Below are 19,289 nucleotides of genomic sequence, written 5' to 3' on the forward strand. Positions count from 1 at the left end.
CATGCTCTGACCTTATAACAACAACAAAACAATGTGTTTACCAAAAATTTTAATGCGGGTTTTCTTTCTGTCTTTCTTTTCAGTTGAGTATTTGGCAACCCAAATACTATCAATTCGCCTTACACGCACAACAATGATTTACGGTTATCCTGCGAAGAGAGTGTTCGAGAGAGAGTGAGTGTGTGTGTGTGTGAAATGAAATGAAAACAATGTGCTGAGAGCATAAAAGCAAATGTTGCGAGTGTGGTGAAAACATTGGGGAAATGACAAATAAAAACCAAACGCCCTGGTGAAATTTGAACTCTCTCTCTCTCTCTTTGAGAGCAAGGAAAAGGAGAGTTGGCTTCATTTGTGAGCTGACTGTTTGACGGTGTCTGCTATCTTCGTTGGGAGAAATGTAAGCAAAACGCACGGATACGCGAAGCTAAGAACAACGTTTGCTACGCTGCTCGCCAGGAATATTTAGAAGAAGCAAAAAAAAAATAAAATACAACAATTTTAAAGTGTAACCTGAATCATAAAAAAATAAGAAAAGAAGAAGAGGAGGCAAATAAAAAAAGAAATTTCAAAATTTGAAAGAAAAAAATTAAAGAAAAGAGAAATGTAATAATTGAAAATTTGTTTATAACCCAAGAATGATTGATTGGAAAATTTGTTGGAAATAATTGTGTAAGTGTGTGTGTGTGCAAAATATGAGATCCAAATAGTGCGTGATAAGTGTAAATTTATGTGTGTGAGAAACGTAAACGGGGGCTACCGAGTTTTTTGGGTTGTGAGCATTGTTGTTGTTGTTGGGTGGTTTATGTTGATGTTATTCTTGCTGCTGCTGGTTTTTGTTGTTCTTGTTGTTGTTGTATAAGTACATATTTTTGGGTGTGAAAACGAAAGTGAAAATCTAGCACAGCAGCCCAGAGTACAACAGCGAGAGGGCCAACACAACAACAATCCAAGCCTCATCAAACCAACGAAGGACCAACCAACCAACAATTCGCTCCAACCCACCCAAGGGGGAGGCATAAGCCAACATCACAAGCCAGTGGCATTGTTGTGTGACAATTATTTCAGTGCAGGGAGGCAGGCGACAGGCCTACCCCCCAACTCTCTCTCACCTTTTGCCCTGTTGTGTGGTTGTTGTTGCTGTTACGTTTGTTACTTAAAACGTAACGTACGTAACTACAACGTACTCTAGTTTACTCTACGATTTGTTGTTGTTTTTGCTTTGCCTTTTTTTTCTGGCACATGGTTAGCAATGTTCTCGTTTTCATTTTTCCAGAGGACACAGGATTGCGCCCTGATCTGAATGATAACTGATGCTTGTTCTTCTTCAAACCAGATTCTTGGGTGGATTATTGTTACATAAAAAATAATAAAAAAAAACCAAACAAAATTACAAACGTCGAAGAAAATAATTTCCAAACGAAAAAAAATTTAGAAAATATCGAAAGCAATGAATAAAAAAAGAAAAGTGAAAGAAAATTCGTGAAAATAAGGAAAAACCAAACAAAACCGAAAAAAAATCCCAGAAACAAAACAAAAAAGAAAAGAAACTCGAAAAGAAGAAAAAAAAATACTTGCAAAGCAGATGTGTTGGCGGTGACAACAGGACATCAGCAGCATCCTCAAATAGAAGCTCGTTTAGAGAGGACATTTGCCAGTGATTGACAGTTTCACTGGCTGGCTGGTTGTTGGATGTCATCAGGCTTGTTGGCTGCATAGTTGGGCAGAGAACGAAAGAGAACGAGAAACAGAGAGAGAGCAGAAACGACAAAAGGACATACGTTCGTCGTTCCGTACTACATTATCTTCTATGTGTGTGTGCGTGACGTCAAAAAATCAAAATTCATTTGTTGTTATACATAGATATTTAAAAATTGTTGTACAACAACAACAACAAGAATTCTGCAAACTCACGGGCTAAGCCCTCCCCCCCTTTGCAAAAGAAGACAAGAAAAAAACTTACAACCCAAGTAAGCAGCAGCCGCCAAAGAGCTTAGACCCAGCCTGCGGAGAGCCAGCACCACTGTAAGTGCGTGTGTGGTGGATTTTTTACGTTTTCTTTCACCTCCCAGCCACCAAGCAACCACCCGCACAAGAATTTTGTACACCTTAGCGCCAGCTGTATTAGTAACACCATCATCATCATCGCCAACATGGAGCAGCCCAGCATACTGGTTAGGATTCTACACTCAATACCGCATGTGAACTACACATTTCAGCGGGTTAATGACACCTTCAATCCGGACAGCGATGTTTATCTTGAGGTGAGTTTTTTTTTTTGTTATTTCGTTTTATGTTTTCTGTGATATTAAGAAAGAGGGAAAAAAAGTGCTGCACACAAAAAGGATAACACAGCTCTGCTTGCTCTCCTTTTTTTTTTGCCTGATGATGCCACTATCTCAATTAGAAGTTTTATGCTCGAAACTTTAAAAGTTTCTTCTTTGGTTTGTTTGCTGAAACCTGAAAACCATGGTTTTTGCAACAATATTTGTAGCAACTTTTAAGGGGGGAGGGAGAGGATTTGTTAGCTCCTTAAGGATACCGCTCTTGGCAAATGTCCACAATTTTTAGATGACCATTTTCCCAGAACAGTTGAAAGTTTTGTTAAATCAAACCAAAAAAAAAACGAAACAAAACGAGAAATTAACAAACATTAAGTTTTTCCAAGTGTTGGTATTCCCACACACACACACACGAACACTCACACACACAGAGTATTGGCAACGACCTAAAATACGTCTGCAGTTTTAGTATTTCTTTCTTCCACTTCAGATAAGAGCATCCCATCCAACCATCCATCCATCCACAAACTGTAGCTATTTTTTTGTTGCTTCTTTCTTTCTCTCTTTGTTGACAATTTGATAAACAAAGAACTTTGAAGCAAAAGTTTTTATTTTTTATTTTCCTCTTTTTCTACTTAGAAAAATAATATAAAGTTTTTTTTTTCACTTGCATTTACATTTATTTATGGCTGGATTTTATGTCATTTGCAAAAAAAAAAAAAAAGCAGAAACAGATATTGTACCAAGAAATCTGCATAGCCTTCTTATCTTTGAAAAGATAACACAGAACGCAGGACATCTCTTCATGAGACAAAAAAAAACGCAAATTATAAATCGCTTTGAGATTCGGCCAAAAATAGATTTCAAAAATCATAGAAATTAAGATAAGGTGGTTATTAGAACTAAGAAAATTAAATCTTCAAAAAAAAGTGAGCTAAACAGGTTTCTAAAGAGTTACTAGTTTTATTTTCGATTGTTCGTCGTAAAAAAAATCGCAAAATCGACTTTTCATAAGCGATTTTAGGGCTATAGAATTTTTGGCTACAAAAAATGTAATATGCGCCGAAAAGTATGCAACAATAAAAGTTTTTTAGTTTTCAAACAGAAATTTCAAGCTTTTTTGGTCTTACTTTCGATTTGTGGACGTTTAAAAGTCATAAAATCGACTTTTCATTAGCGATTTAAGGGCAATGAAATGTATGGCTTTATTAAATTTTGATATGCCCCGAAAAGTATGCAACGTTTAAAGATTTTTAGTTTTCCAAAAATCCATCTGAAAATCGACGATTGTAGTCGATTTTTTGACTGGGTTTTTCGAAATTTGTTTAGAAAACATGGGTGACTGATTTCAGTTCTCATTTTTTTCGATCCAAATAAGCTCTTAGTTGGAAGTTGAGCACATGAACTTTTTCTGGTCCCAGCCACCTCATTTAACACAAGTATTATTTGAGTAGAACGCATGTCAGGACACACATTTCAATGTTGATCGAAAATCCACAGCTTCAAAACTTCAAAACAATTTTAAAAATCCAAGATGCTTGTTCAGTTTTTTTTTCGTCAAAGTTCTGCAATAGTGGCCTTAGTAGTCTTAAAAAAATGGTATTGAAATCCGCCAAATTCCTTCAAAATATCTCCTCTTAAAATTCATAATACGCATTCAGATTACTTTCTTTGAAATTGTTATACGGTGAGCCATATGGCTAGAGAGGGTATATATCATTTGCTACGGCCAAAACGTGCCTCATCAAAATAACGGGTTTAGCCCCTAGGTCTCTTTGGACCAAATCTGTTTCAGGACATTTGTAGTCCGTTCCTCCGTCCGTCTGGCTGACTGCTGCGCACGATAACTCTCGAAGGGAGTACGAAACTTGGTTCAACGTAAAATTATTGGCAGGCTTCCATCGAGTTCGGAGATGAACAATATCGGTTCACTCCTTCTGGTACCTTCCCCCACAAAAGGCCAACATTTTCAAAGCAAATAATTTACTTTGGAGAAAGAGAAAGGAAAATCCAATTTGTCCCCAACCTTGCAAAACCACATATTTACACCAGCTAGGTCAGATGCGAAAATGGACAATATCGGTTCACTCCATCAAGTACCTCCCCCACAAAGGGTCAACATTTGGAATAATTATAACTCTTATAAAATGTGATGTACGAGTCCGACTGTCTTCAAATTACACACATCACAATATTTTAATTAACCCGAGGTCTGGTGTGAAGATGGAATATATCAATCCACTCCTTCTGGTAATTCCGCCACAAAGGGTCAAAATTTTGACTATCCATGAAGCTCATAAAACGCAACATTAGCATCCCATTCTTTTCAGATTTGGTACATCACAATATTTCCATGAACACAAGATCTGTTATAAAGGTGGTAGAAATCGGACCATTCCTTCTGGTACCTACCCCACAAAGGGTCAAAGTTTTGAATAACTGCCACGATTATAAAATCCGACTTGGCACATCACAATGTTTCTATCAACACAAGATCTTTTACAAAAATGGTAAAGATCGGACCCATTGTTCTGAGAGCTCCCCCACAAGGGTCAAAGTTCTGAATAACCAAAACGATTACAAAATCCGAAATAAGCATCGGGCTCTCTTCATATTTAGGGTATACGTCTTGCAACAGAGCCGACTGATACTTTTCAACTTGTTTTTGAAAATTTCGATCTTTTGTGGGGGAGGTACCAGAAGGAGTGGACCGATATTGTCCATCTCCCAACCCGATCTAAGTTTGACAAAAATATTACGATGTACCAAGTTTGGACCAAATCGGGAGTTATCGTGCGCACAAGCCAGCCAGCCAGACAAACAGACGGACGGATGGACATCGCTAGATCGACTTCAAATGATTTGGTTCAAAGAGGCCTAGGGTCTAAAGCCGTAATTTCGACGTTTTGATACATATCAAATGAGCCATGTGACTGAGGGTATAATGATGTTCTGAAACATTCAATTAAGTCAAAATTAAATATTTGGAAATGTTGAGTACTGCAAACACCCCCCCCCCCCCCTCCGCTCCTTCCCTCTCCCTGCTTGCTCTGGTAATTTATGACATTTCCGCACAATTTTCATTTGTTTTATCTAAAGCCAATAAAATAGGCAAACTAACCAAATTCTAAACCACGAGGCATGATAGCAGCCTAACATAAAACACATTTAAAAAAATATTGGCTTAAAGTCCTTACAATGTCCTTTTATGTAAATTTTTGTGTGGTTGTAAAAAAATAGGGTCGGAATGGCAGTAACAAAAGGAAAATATGACAAACTTTGCGGATACACAAATGGGTGGTGGGTGTGTCTGTACGTGTGTTTCTGTGTGTGTGTGTAGCATCATTAAGGTGTGATTTATAACACAATTCAAGGACATTTTAAATGACAAACAATTGTCACAGTGTCATTGTTTGGGTTGTAAAACGTTTCTGTTTGTCTCTCTCTCTGCTCTACGACCGACAAACGACCGGTAACGGCAGCAGCAGCAACAACAACAAGAGCGTTGATGACGTCGAGGACATGTCTACAACACTAGGAGGGGGAGAGAGAGAGAGAGGGAGAGAAAAAAGGAAATCTGGTACTTGAGTAGTACTTAATCGCATGTACTTGAAATATACAACGCTACAAATAGCCATGGACCCATGTGGCTATGTGGGTACGTATGTGTGTGTATGTGGCTAAGCATGGCCAGTGGTTTAGTTATTAATATAAAAATACACACACACACACACCAATTGACAAACAATGACATTTCCCTTGCCTGTTTGTAAGTCAAACTAGTAGTCGTAGTAGTGATAGCAGCTGTAAAATGTCAGGAAACTAGAGGCATTAAAACAACAACAACAACCATAACCTAAAGAAGAGGAAGAAGACGACGGCGAAGAATAAGAAAGACAAAGATGTTCAACATTCCGTCATTAAAGCATGGCATGCAATGAAGGAAAAGTGTCTTCCTCGTGACGTAGTACAAAGAAAAAGAAAAAACAACAACAATTTTCCAAAAAGAAAAGAAAACTCATGAACCCAGCAGGTATTATGACATTTATGGTGGAGGGACGCGATGAGGATGGTGTCGGTGGTGGTGGTGGAAAGATAAGAAAATCAACCAAATGCCGAACTAAACCTAAGCCCTCATTGTCGCCTATGTAAACACTTACGACGAGCAGTGTGTAGTGTGAAAGAATGCATTATTAATAAATAAATATGCCAACACACACACACATACGTACATAAACACACACACACACACACATCTTCTTTATAGACACATTGTAAAGTACACAAATCTTTGACGAAGACATGTTGGGAAATTCAAGGCTAAATTACCACTTGGGGAGTTTATGGGGGTATTTATTTTTGTCATGTAAATGTGGCTTTGTGGATGGGGGTTGCCAAAGGTTTCGTGGAAAAAATCCAAAATACTAAAATTTAAAATAAAAATTCATAAATTTATATTCAAATCTGAAATTTTTTACCAAAATGGCCACCCTCTTTGACAATCTTATTTCCATTTTTGGTCGGAAAATTGACCAAAAAATATCCACCCCACTTTATAATCCTCCAGCAGGTGAGTAAGTGCATGACGCATGCAGGTTATTCGACAGAGGGTTACTTCTCCCCCCTTTCCCTTTCTCTCTCTCTCCTTCCCTCTCTCTTTCTCTCCTTTCCCTCTCTATGCCTCTTGTTTCTTGCTACCTACCTGTTTTGCCAAGATAATCTTATGTCCTCTTCAAGTGAAGGGTCTTCTATTGAGGTTTTGGTTGTCATAAAACCTTTTTTTCAAAAAAAAAATTTAATTTATGACTTAATATTAGCTGCGATAACGGAAAATACAAAGCTAATAAACAATAGAGATTAACGCTGTTCGGAATCCTTGTTTAACTACTTTATCTGATCATTGGGTAACTAAATAATCCCATTTGCGGGGTATTCGGAATGTGAAAATTTTTGAGAGCGATATTTTTATAAGACTAATATCCTGATATATTTACTTATTTAAAAAAACAAATTATACTTTTCTTTTACCTGGGTTATTTGCTTTGATCCATTGCAAATAAATTAAAGAAAATTTTCAAAATTCAGCTATTCAATATTCCGAGCTATGTATGAGCCCAAAATTGGTCCTAGAAGGCAAAATGAGTTTAAAATGCCCAATAAGCCCATAACTATACTTAGATATTTATCAGATTGGCGCAAAACGTTCTTGGATATCTTGTCCTTTGCAGGCCTAACGAGACCTGCCTCTATATGACAAGAACTGTTGGAAAAGAATACTACAGAGTTGCCTATTGGGGCCTTAACAAAGTTTGTTCTAAGAACTCGAAAGTCTCTCGAGGTTTTAATTAACAAACCGGGTACCGTCAAATTCACTCCGAATTTTCCACAGGCAGACAACAATGAAATTATAAGAAATTTTGAAACGAATTCAAAAAAAGTACTAAATTTGTCGAAAATAAAAAAAATGCAAACAAAATTGATGACCTACTTTTTTATGGTAAATACTAAACATACAAATTTCTTTTGTTCCGAGACTCACCATGAATTTTGATCTAGAATATTTCTTTCTTTGACACTTGTCCCAAAAAATGAAGTATTAACTGCGATTTTGGCTCAGATTAGAAACGTGTTAAATTAGCATTGAAAACCCTAAATATATAATTTTCACGAGCAATACATAAATTTCGAATGCAATTTTCTTAAAAACTATCAAACCTAGATATGTAGTTTATTCTGAGATTTATAGTTAAATTTTACCTAGAATATTTGTCCCTCTAACACTTTCCCCAAAAAATTAAGTTTTAAAGGAGATTTTGACTCCGATTGGAAACGCATTACATTAGCAGTGAAAAACGTAAACACATATTTGCTATAACACATAAATTTGGAGTGCAATTTTCTTAAAACCCGTTATACCTAGATATATAGTTTATTCGTAGATTTATAGTGAAATTTAGTGTAGAATATTTCTTCTTTTGACACTCTTCTCAAAAAATGTGGTATTAATGGGAGATATTGACTTGGAGTGGATACGCGTTAAATTAACAACATAAAAACGTAAACATATTACTTGCACTTTTAATATATATAAGTAAAAGGTTATTTCCTTATAAACTATTAAACCTAGACATATAGTTTATTCTGAGATTTATTGTGAAATTTTGTGTAGAATTTTTGCTCCTTTGGCACTTTTTACCTATAACGAAATTTTTTGTTACTTTCATGCACCAACTCGAAAAAAGTTCGAGGAAAATTTTCAGAAAAAAAAAGCAAATATTTTTCTCTATTTTTTGGCAACATAGATGCAAATATTTTCTTGATATAAAATGGAGGTAGAGATTTCTTTTCTTTGGCGACTTATAGTAAAATTTGATGGGGAATAATTTTGTCTTTAACGTCATGCTTCTAAATTGATGCTTTGTCGGAGAATTTTGCATAAACTCACAAAAAGTACAGCTACTACACTAAGACCTCAGTATATAATTTATATTTTAATGTGTGGTTTTCGAATGTCATTTTCTTAAAAACTATCGAACTTAGACGTATAGTTTATTCTGAAATTTATAGTGAAATTTTGTATAGAATAATTCTTCTTTTGACACATTTTGCCTATAACTAAATTTTATTTTGTTTTCATGCATTAACTCAAAAAAAGTCAGAAAAAAAAATTATAAAAAATTAGCATCTTTTTTCCCAATTTTTCCAACATTGAGTCCGATATTTTATTGATATAAAATGGAGATATGAATTTATTTTCTTTGGTGACTTATAGTGGAATTCGATGGAGAAAATTTTTGTCTTTGGCATCCTGCTTCTACTGTAATGCTGTGTGAGAGTTTTTTGCATAAAATCACATAGAGTACGGCTTTCACCTTATAATGCTTTTTTTAATATTTATAAGGCGTAAAGACATAAATTTGAATGTAATTTCCCTAAAAACAATCCAACTTAGATATATAGTTTATTCTGAGATTCGTAGTGAAATTTTGTATAGAATATTTCTTCTTTTGACACATTTTGCCTACAAGGAATTTATATGTTACTTTCAAGCATAATCTCGAAAAAAGGCCGTGGAAAATGCAATAAAAAATTAGCATTTTTTCCCCATATTTGGCAATATTGATGCAATTATTTTCTTGATATAAATAAATATTGATATATTGAAATAGATATTTCTTTTCTTTAGTGACTTATAGTGAAATTTAACGGAGAATATTTTTGTCTTTGACGTCATTCCGCCCAAAGGATGTTTTATAGGAGCTTATAGCATAAATTCATAAGAAGTACGGCTATTACTCTAAAATGTGTCTAGTCTTTATACATTTCTGGCGTTTAGGTTAGATTTAGATTCTTGACGTATTCTGGCGCCAATAGTGGAATTTTATGACAAATAATTTTGTGGAGCATTTGGACTTTCTACGATTCCGTTTAAAGGGAGCTTTTTATAATATTTTGAAAAAAGTACCAAAAAGACCCCTTCGGCGATTCGTTTGAGGGTTAACATTTTAAACCACAATAATCTCCGTATTGTTGTCAATAATATTGCCGAAGACACTATATACCTAAAATGCACGGATTCCAAAGGAATCTCATAATCTCCAAAATTTCCAAAAAGAGAGAGTGGAAGAGAGGGTGCTCTTGTCCCCTCTTGTTAGGTTACTTTGCGAAGTAAATGCTGAAAGCCCCGATATACGAGTCTTTTTTGCATTCTTTAGGTTATGAGAACGAGTTTGGATTTGTGCTGGTGTTTTGACAATTTTAACCCACAAAAATTCTTCCAGACTGTAATTTCTCATACTTCAGGACAATGACTAACATTTGGATTAAACGCCATGTGGGATATGACTCAGAGGCCCCTTCCAAAGTATCGAACATAAAACTGATATTTTTGTTTTATTTCATTTGTGTTTTGTTTCCTGACTTCGTTGATCGGAAATGGAGTTTATGGTGTCTGATTATTACGAATTTCCCACCAGAGAAAGAACTGTTGATTCGTCACAAATCGGGATGGCAGTTCAGTTTTTTTTTGGTTTCATTCCATGGAATGCCACCCCGAACTTTTGAGACCAGCATAAAAAGTCATTCAACCACTTTTGTTATGTTACAACAACAACAAATAAAAATGCAACAAAAGCAACAACAGATTATTGAATCATTTTGCCACAAAGGCGAGTAGCGACATCGGTCAATGCTTCTCAACTAAATTGTGGCTTAAGAAGTACCAGCACTCCAGCGAACATTGCCAGATCGCCACTGCGGCAAGTGGCGGCCGATGCCAGTTCTCGGGCGATGGCGGCTTTTGTGAAGATGAGTGAACGCTCGCAAAGAAGCAGGGAATATTGAAAGCAAACATTTAAGACAGCCTCTTGAAAATGCATCAAAACCAAACGAAAAAGAAAGAAATCCACATGGATAGACCGACCATGATGGTGCTGTTTCTGGGAAATTTCCCAACAACAACAACGACAGCGGCATTCCACTATTCAATTGAAAAACAAATTTTTGTTGGGCAAAGTTAAGAGCCATTAAGATATTATGATACCGGTTTTCCAATTTTTTTCTTTCTTTCGTTTTTTGGTGGGTAAGTGTTCATCAATATGAATGGAATGGTTGGCTGGTTGGCTGAGGATGAATGGAAATTGAAATCGAAATTAAGTGGGTGGATGGGTTTGCCCTTACCCATACAGCACCCCACCCCACCTCCATTTGGTTCATCTCAAATATGTGTGTAGAAATAAAACCAAAGAATTTCCAAGTGTGTGGTTGGGCGGGGCGGGGGTGTAGAAGTGAAAGTTACCCTGCCCAGATTTTTTGCTTTCAAAAGCGTTAAAACTGCAATGCTAATGGGGCACTTAGAGATATACCCTCCTCTCCGCTCTTTCAAGTGTTGTATCCAAGGATTAGTTACAATGCTCCACTAGAGGCCAAGCTAGCCTAGCATTGCATAGCTTTCAGTTTTGTTATGTGTGACAGGCATATAGAGCGAGTTATTACTCAGCAATGCTGTTGTTGTTGTTACTGTTTCTGCTGCTGCCCCTGTTGTTGTATCAACAATATGCCTCGTTGCATCTACTTAACCTTCGTGAGATTCGCATCTGATTGCATGTAACAAATGGTGAGTAGAGGCGGAAAAGGGGGGACGAGGCAGAAGACAAGCACCATGATTGTTGCCATACTTGGTTCTGATGCCGATGATGATGACATACATAGATCCCAAATTACAACAACAATGACAACAACAACAATGTAATATATCATCATCTCCATCATCGATATGAAATCATGCTTGAAACTTATTATTGCACAAGTAAGTACAGTCCAATTAACGAGGTCAATAGCCAAAGTAAGTGTTAAAGGGATATTTGGGTTGCAATTGTTTTGGATTGTTTATAACAAAATATTGTTTCTTCGAGATTTTACAACATAGGTCAACTGGAAAATTTGTTTCAGGAAGTAAGAAGTAAAATTGAAAATTAGAAACAAAAAATGTTTCTGAATATTCAGACCTCTCTTCTACAGGCAACTGTCAATTAAAATTTTCCCGAGGGCCCGGAGTTCAAGATGACATTATTTATTATTCATAACGAAAAATTATGAATAATGGTCCTTCAAATAAGTTTGTTATTGCCCTGAATAAAACACCAGTCTACATCACAACTAAGGTTAATAGAGGGTAAAAGTTCCCCTCTCTTACATATTTTTGAAAGTTAACATTCCTTGGCATCCTTACATTTTAGGCATATGGTGTCTTTGGCAATAATTCAGATAACAATGCGAAGATAATTTTGGTTGAATATTTTAACCCACAAGCGAGTCAACAAAGGGGTCTTTTTGGTCCTTTTTTTCAAAATATCCTCAAAAAGTCCCTTTGAACGGCATTGTAGCAAGTCAAAATATTCTACAAAATTATTTGCCATTAAATTCTACTATGGGTCTTAGAAGACATCAAAAGTCTAATCCTAACCTAAAAGTCGGAAATTCGTAAATATTGAAAACACATCATGGGGCGAAAGCCATACCCTATGCGAGTTTATGCACAATTCTCCAACAAAGCATTAATTTAGAGGGATGACGATAAAGACAAAAATATTCTCCATCAAATTTCACTATAGGTCACCATAGAAAAGAAATTTATATTTCCATTCTATATCAAGAAAATATTTGCATCAATGTTGCCAAAAAATACCGAAAAAATGTCCTAATTTTATTCATAAAATATTTCCCCGACCTTTTTCGAATTGATTCATGAAAGTAACGTAAAATTTCGTTGTAGGTAAAAAGTCTCAAAGAAGGAAATATTCTACACAAAACTTCATTATAAATCTCAGAATAAACTATATGTCTAGACTTGATAGTTTTTAAGGAAATTATATTCGGAATTTATAAATTACAAGTAAAAATTCGTAAATATTAAAAACACATTTTACGGTTGAAGCCGTACTTTGCATGAGATAATGCAAAAATCTCCAACAATGCATCATTTTAGAAGTTCGGAGACAAAATTACTCTTCATAAAATTTCACTATAGATCACCAAAGAAAAGAAATTTATATTTCCATTCTATATCAAGAAAATATTTGCATCAATGTTGCCAAAAAATACCGAAAAAATGTCCTAATTTTATTCATAAAAAAATTCCCGGCCTTTTTCGAGTTGATGCATGAAATCAACATAAAATTTCAGTGTAGGCAAAAAGTGTCAAAGAAAGAAATATTCTACACCATATTTCATTATAAATCTCAGAATAAACTATTTGTCTAGGTTCGATAGTTTATATGGAAATTAAATTCAAAATTATGCGTTTACATTTTTCCCTGCCAATTCCCACATATTTAAAATAAAGCCTTACATTGTGTGAGTTTGTGCAAAAATCTCCAACAAAGCATCATTGTAGAAGCATGGCGTCAGAGACAAAATTATTCTCCTTCAAATTTCACCATAGGTCATCACAGAAAAGAAATCTCTATCTCCATTTTATATCAAGAAAATATTTACATCAATGTTACCAAAAAATGGGAAAATATTAGCTAATTTTTGTATCAATATTTTTCTCGACCTTTTTTGATTTGATGCATGAAAGTAACGTAAAATTTGATATTAGGCAGAAAGTACCAAAAGGTGAAATATTCTACACAAAATTTAACTATAAGTCTCAGAATAAGTCATGTATCTAGGTTTTATAGTTTAAAAGGAAATAACCTTCTAAATTCATATATTAAAAGTGAAAGTTATGTGTTTACGTTTTCACTGTTTAATTTAGCTCGTATCCACTCCGAGTCAATATCTCCCTTAATACTACATTTTTTGAGGAAAATGTCAAAGGAAGAAATATTCTACACAAAATTTCATTATATATCTCAGGATAAACTGTATGTCTAGGTTTAATAGTTTATAAGAAAATTACATTCAAAATTATATGTCCCTGTCAATTCACAAATATTAAAAATACATTATAGGTTGAAAGCCTTACATTGTGTGAGTTTATGCAAAAATCTCCAACAAAGCATCATTGTAGAAGCATGACATCAAAGACAAAATTATTCTTCATCAAATTTCACCATAGGTTACCACAGAAAAGAAATTATTATCGCCATTCTATATCAAGGAAATATTTACATCAATGTTACCAAAAAATACCGAAAAAATGTCCTAATTTTATTCATAAAAAATTTCCCCGACCTTTTTCGAGTTGATGCATGAAATCAACATAAAATTTCATGGTAGGAAAAAAGTGTCAAAGAAAGAAATATTCTACACCATATTTCATTATAAATCTCGGAATAAACTATACGTCTAGACTTGATAGTTTTTAAGGAAATTATATTCGGAATCTATAAATTACAAGTGAAAATTCGTAAATATTAAAAACACATTTTACGAGTGAAGCCGTACTTTGCATGAGGTAATGCAAAAATCTCCCACAAAGCATCATTATAGATGCATGACGTCAGAGACAAAATTATTCTCCATCAAATTTTACTATAGGTCACTAAAGAAAAGAAATCTCTATCTTCATTTTATATCAAGAAAATATTTACATCAATGTTACCAAAAAATGGGAAAATATTAGCTAATTTATTTTATCAATATTTTTCTCGACCTTTTTTGATTTGATGCATGAAAGTAACGTAAAATTTAATTTTAGGCAGAAAGTACCAAAAGGTGAAATATTCTATACAAAAGTTTACTATAAGTCTCGGAATAAGTCATGTATCTAGGTTTTATAGTTTATAAGAAAATAATCTTTTAATTTTATATATTAAAAGGGAAAATTATGTGTTCACGTTTTCACTGTTTAATTTAGCGCGTATCAACTCCGAGGCAATATCTCCCTTAATACTACATTTTTTGGAAAAAGTATCAAAAGGAGAAATATTCTACACAAAATTTTATTTCGAATCTCAGAATATACCATGCATCTACGTATAATAGTTTTTAAGAAAATTGCATTCGAAATTTACATATTGCAAGTGAAAATTTTGTGTTTACGTTTTACGCTGCTAATATAACACGTTTCCAATCTGAGACAAAATCGTCCATAATACTTCATTTTTTGGGAAAATTGTCAAAGGAAGAAAGATTCTAGATCAAATTTCACAATAAATCTCAGAATAAACTATAGGTCTAGGTTTAATAGTTTTTGAAAAAATTGCATTCGAAGTTTATGTATTGCAAGTGAAAATTATGTGTTTAGGTTTTATCACTGATAATATAACACGTTGCCAATCTGAGTCAAAATCTCCCTTAAAACTCATTTTTTTGGGGGAAATGTTAGAGAAACAAATATTCTATGTCAAATTTCATTAGAAATCTCGGAATATATCATATATCTAGGTATAATAGTTTTTATGAAAATTGCATTCAAAATTTATATATTACAAGTGATAATTATATGACTACATTTTTCACTGCTAAGGTATTAACTTCCCAATCTGAGAAAAAATCGTCCATAATACTTCATTTTTTGTGGAAATTGTCAAAGGAAGAAATATTCTAGGTCAAATTTCACTATAAATCTCAGAATAAACAGTATGTCTAGGTTTGATAGTTTCTAAGAAAATTCCAATCGAAATTTATGTATTGCTCGTGAAAATTTATTTACTTTTTTCAATGCTCACGTAACACGTTTCCAATCTGAGTCAAAATCTCCCTTAAAACACAATTTTTTGGGGAAAGTGTTAAAGGAACAAATATTCTAGATAAAATTTCAACATAAATCTCAGAATAAACTAGAGGTCTAGGTTTGATAGTTTTCAAAAAAATTGCATTCGAAGTTTATGTATTACAAGTGAAAATTATATGTTTACGTTTTTCACTGCTAATGTAACACGTTTCCAATCTGAGTCAAAATCTCCCTTAATACTCATTTTTTTGGGGAAAGTGTTAAAGGATGAAATATTCTACACAAAATTTCACTATGACTCTCGGAATATATCATATATCTAGGTATAATAGTTTTTATGAAAATTGCATTCAAAATTTATATATTGCAAATGATAATTATATGACTACATTTTTCACTTCTAATTTAATACCTTCCCAATCTGAGACAAAATCGTCCATAATACTTCATTTTTTGTGGAAATTATCAAAGGAACAAATATTCCAGATCAAATTTCACTATAAATCTTAAAATAAACTATATGCCTAGGTTTGATAGTTTTTGAAAAAAATTACATTCGAAATTTATAAATTATAAAATAAATTATATATTTACATTTTTCACTGCTAATGTAACACGTTTTCAATCTGAACCGAAATCGCCGTAAATACTTCATTTTTTTGGGAGAGTGTCAAAAGAAAAAATATTCTAGATCAAATTTTATTGGGAGTCTCTGAACAAAAGAAATGTCTATACCCAATATGCATCATAAAAAAGTATCATCAATTTTGGTTTATAAAAAGCCATTTTTTCTTCAAATTTCGAATTCGCTGCAATTTTATATTCGCTTCAATTTTTCTTATAATTTGACTGCATAAAATTACCCTTCGATGGAAAGAAAATTCAAAACTTCCCTATTGGAAAAAAATCAGTCTTTTAATTTTTGAAGAATAACTCCAATTTCCAAAAATTGTAGCCTCGTAGACCTCTTTTCCAATTTAATAACAAGTGTTGAGTACTCTACGATATTGGCCTGATTTTCCTCCTGCATTTTATTTATTTTTTTTTTTCTTTAAACACAGTTCCACTGAATATCGTTTTTCTGCGACTGCTGATTGTTGTTGTTGTTTACCCTATCTATGCATTAATTTGTGGAAAATCCGATTATCGGCGGCTTGTAAATCCCTTAGTTTCAATTATGTAAATTGACATAATAGAAAATGAAGCATATTGAAAAGATTTTCGCATATCTCTAGCCTGATTACCGCCGAGTTGTTGAATGTTGTTGTTGCTCTCGATGATGATGATGTTGATGACGATATTGTTGTTGTTGTTATTATTGTCGTTGGCTTTATTATTTTTTTACTGAACTTATTTTCTGTTGTTGTTTTTGTACAGATTTTTTTCTTCTGCTGTTGTTGCTGCTGCTGCACAAACAACATACATTCAGGTCATGCAAGTAGGTCAAACTAGCGAGCACCAGTATTAACAGTGACAGCACTGGCAGTCAGTTGTAGAGGGTTTTTGCATCGACATAGGGGTGCCAAGGGACCAGAACATGGCACGGCACAGTTAACGAGTCAGCAGTCCCGAGGACACATGGCTGAGAGAGAAAAACAACAACAAAAACCGCAAAACAACAAAACCCCAAGTGCTGGGCATGGAGATCAGGGCAGGGCAGGGATATGTACGGCGATAGTATTAGTCAAAACCATAAGCATTACTTTGCATTGGCCAATAATAGATTCTTGTTTTAATTCACAATTCAGTTGATTTCGGACCCAAAGAGAATTAACTCCCCGAACAAGGCAACAACAATAACAACAAAAACGCCGACCACAAAGTTTAGTCACAGCCTCAAAAAAGCAGCTGTAGTAATTCAATGAATGCTGCTCATTTTTTTGTGGATTGTTGGTGGTCAGAGTAGCCTATGTTGTTGGTTTTTGGCTCTGGCATATTGCAAAATTTAGTTGCCATTTGGCATTGTAAATGGCCCAGGATGCTAGGCAAGGCTAGGCAATGTGGGGGTGTGTGAGAACAGCCATTGCTGAAATACTTGTGAAAACCAATGACGTGCATTAACGAAGAATGCAAAAACTAGGACAATCAATGGCAAGGATGTCTCTGACGTTTAAAAGGCAACATCGTTTAAACTGCAAAGCATTTGGCGGGTGGTTGCGGGGGCAGATTACAGCAGAGCTGAGCCGAGCTGAACTGCTGAGAGGTAGCATTGAAATATAAATTTTGCCAGTTTCGTATTTTACGTCATAGCCAAAGAAGAAGAAAACGAAAAGTTTTTTTTTTGCTTCAAACAATGAGGGACACACTCCCCTCTTTTAGATTTGAGTGAGTGAGAGTGAATTATGAATGAATTTTGAAATGTTATAGGCAAAGGTGTGGCCAGCGTAGTTTTGAAAATACAAAATTATAAGAATAGAAATTAGAAAGTTCGGCGATTGTTTTAAAATCCAAAAATCAATATTTTGCTGAAATTTTCGATTATCAGATATTGATTTATGACATATCATTGTACATTACTCAAAAGTGGATTTTCTATACTTCCAAAATCAAGTTAGTTCATTACAATACGCCAATTATCTGAAAAGTTATGGCCTAGTCAAGAAGATTACTAAAAAATAGAAAATATTTGCAACATTTCCGCATGAGACTTCTTTTGGCCATATCTGTGTTATTTTATGAGCTATATCCATATATTTTCAACATCTTAAAGGTGGTCTGATCTGCCTTTCACATGTTTCAATTAAATCTGATAACGCTCGTTCAGAAAAACAGGGATCAAAAGTTTTATCCGAGCTGAATACCAAAGCTGTCTTTTAAAATAATGTTAAGCAATATAATTTGTTAATTTTTTCAGGTAATTGTGGTCAAAATGTCCCAGTATGGTAGAAAATATTAGAGACAGATATCTCTTATTTCAGAATCATGCTTATTCATATAATTACACCTCATAGTTTAGAAGATAGGGCCCAAAGAGCATAGTTACCAAAAAATTGCATAAATTTGCCTACATTTCCGCATGTGTCTTCGTTTGGCCATATCTCTGTTATTTTATGAGCTACATCCATGTAACTTTCAAATACTTAAAGGTGGGATGATCATTTCTTTCACCTGTATTAATTATATCTGAACATCATCGTTCAGGAAAATAAGGAGTACAAATTGTAACCGAGCTGAATATCAATGTGGCCTTTTTAAATATGGATCACCAATATAATTTGTTAATATTTTCAGGTAATTATGGTCAAAATGTCTCAGTATGGTAGAAATTTTTAAAGACTGATATCTCTTATTTCAGAGTCATGTTGATTCATAGAACTACACCGCATAGTTTAGAAGATATGGACCAAAGAGCATGGTTACCCAAAAATGGTAAAAATTTACCTACATTTCCGCATGTGTCCTCGTTTGGCCATATCTCTGTTATTTTATGAGCTACATCCATATAACTTTCAGCAACGTTAGGGTGGGATGATCTTCTTTCCTCATGCGATTATCTTACCCAAACGCCCTCGTTGAGAGAAGCAAGGATCGAGAGGTACATCAAAGTCGAATATCAATGTAGTCTTTTAAAATATGGATAACCAATATAACATGTCAAATTTTCAGAACTTTATTGTCAAAGTTTTTCAAAATGGTACATAATTGTAAAGTACGTTATCTTAGCTCTCAAAATCCTTTTGTTTCATAGAACTATACCGCATAGTTTAGAAGATATGGCCCAAAGAGCATAGTTACCCAAAAATGCCAAAAATTTGCCACATTTCCGCATGTGTATTCGTTTGGCCATATCTCTGTTATTTTATGAGCTACATTCATGTTACTTTCAGCAACGTTAGGGTGGGATGATCCTCTTTCTACGTGCAATTATTTTACCCGAACACCCTTGT

At 34.3% G+C, this 19,289-nt stretch overlaps 1 protein-coding gene across 1 annotated transcript in view; it reads left to right on the plus strand.

Annotated features, from left to right (window-relative positions):
* The first annotated feature begins 526 nt into the window (after positions 1-526).
* Positions 527-19,289, plus strand: part of LOC101899098 (uncharacterized) — a 108,262-nt gene continuing 89,499 nt past the window's right edge. Inside the window, 2 exon segments of the mRNA XM_059122354.1 lie at positions 527-706; positions 1,274-2,261. Of these exon segments, the coding sequence (XP_058978337.1) occupies positions 2,151-2,261 (111 nt within the window). The 5' untranslated portion in view covers positions 527-706; positions 1,274-2,150.

This window comes from Musca domestica, unplaced genomic scaffold, assembly GCF_030504385.1.
Source record: "Musca domestica strain aabys unplaced genomic scaffold, Musca_domestica.polishedcontigs.V.1.1 20, whole genome shotgun sequence".
NCBI classification, from domain to species: Eukaryota; Metazoa; Arthropoda; class Insecta; order Diptera; family Muscidae; genus Musca; species Musca domestica.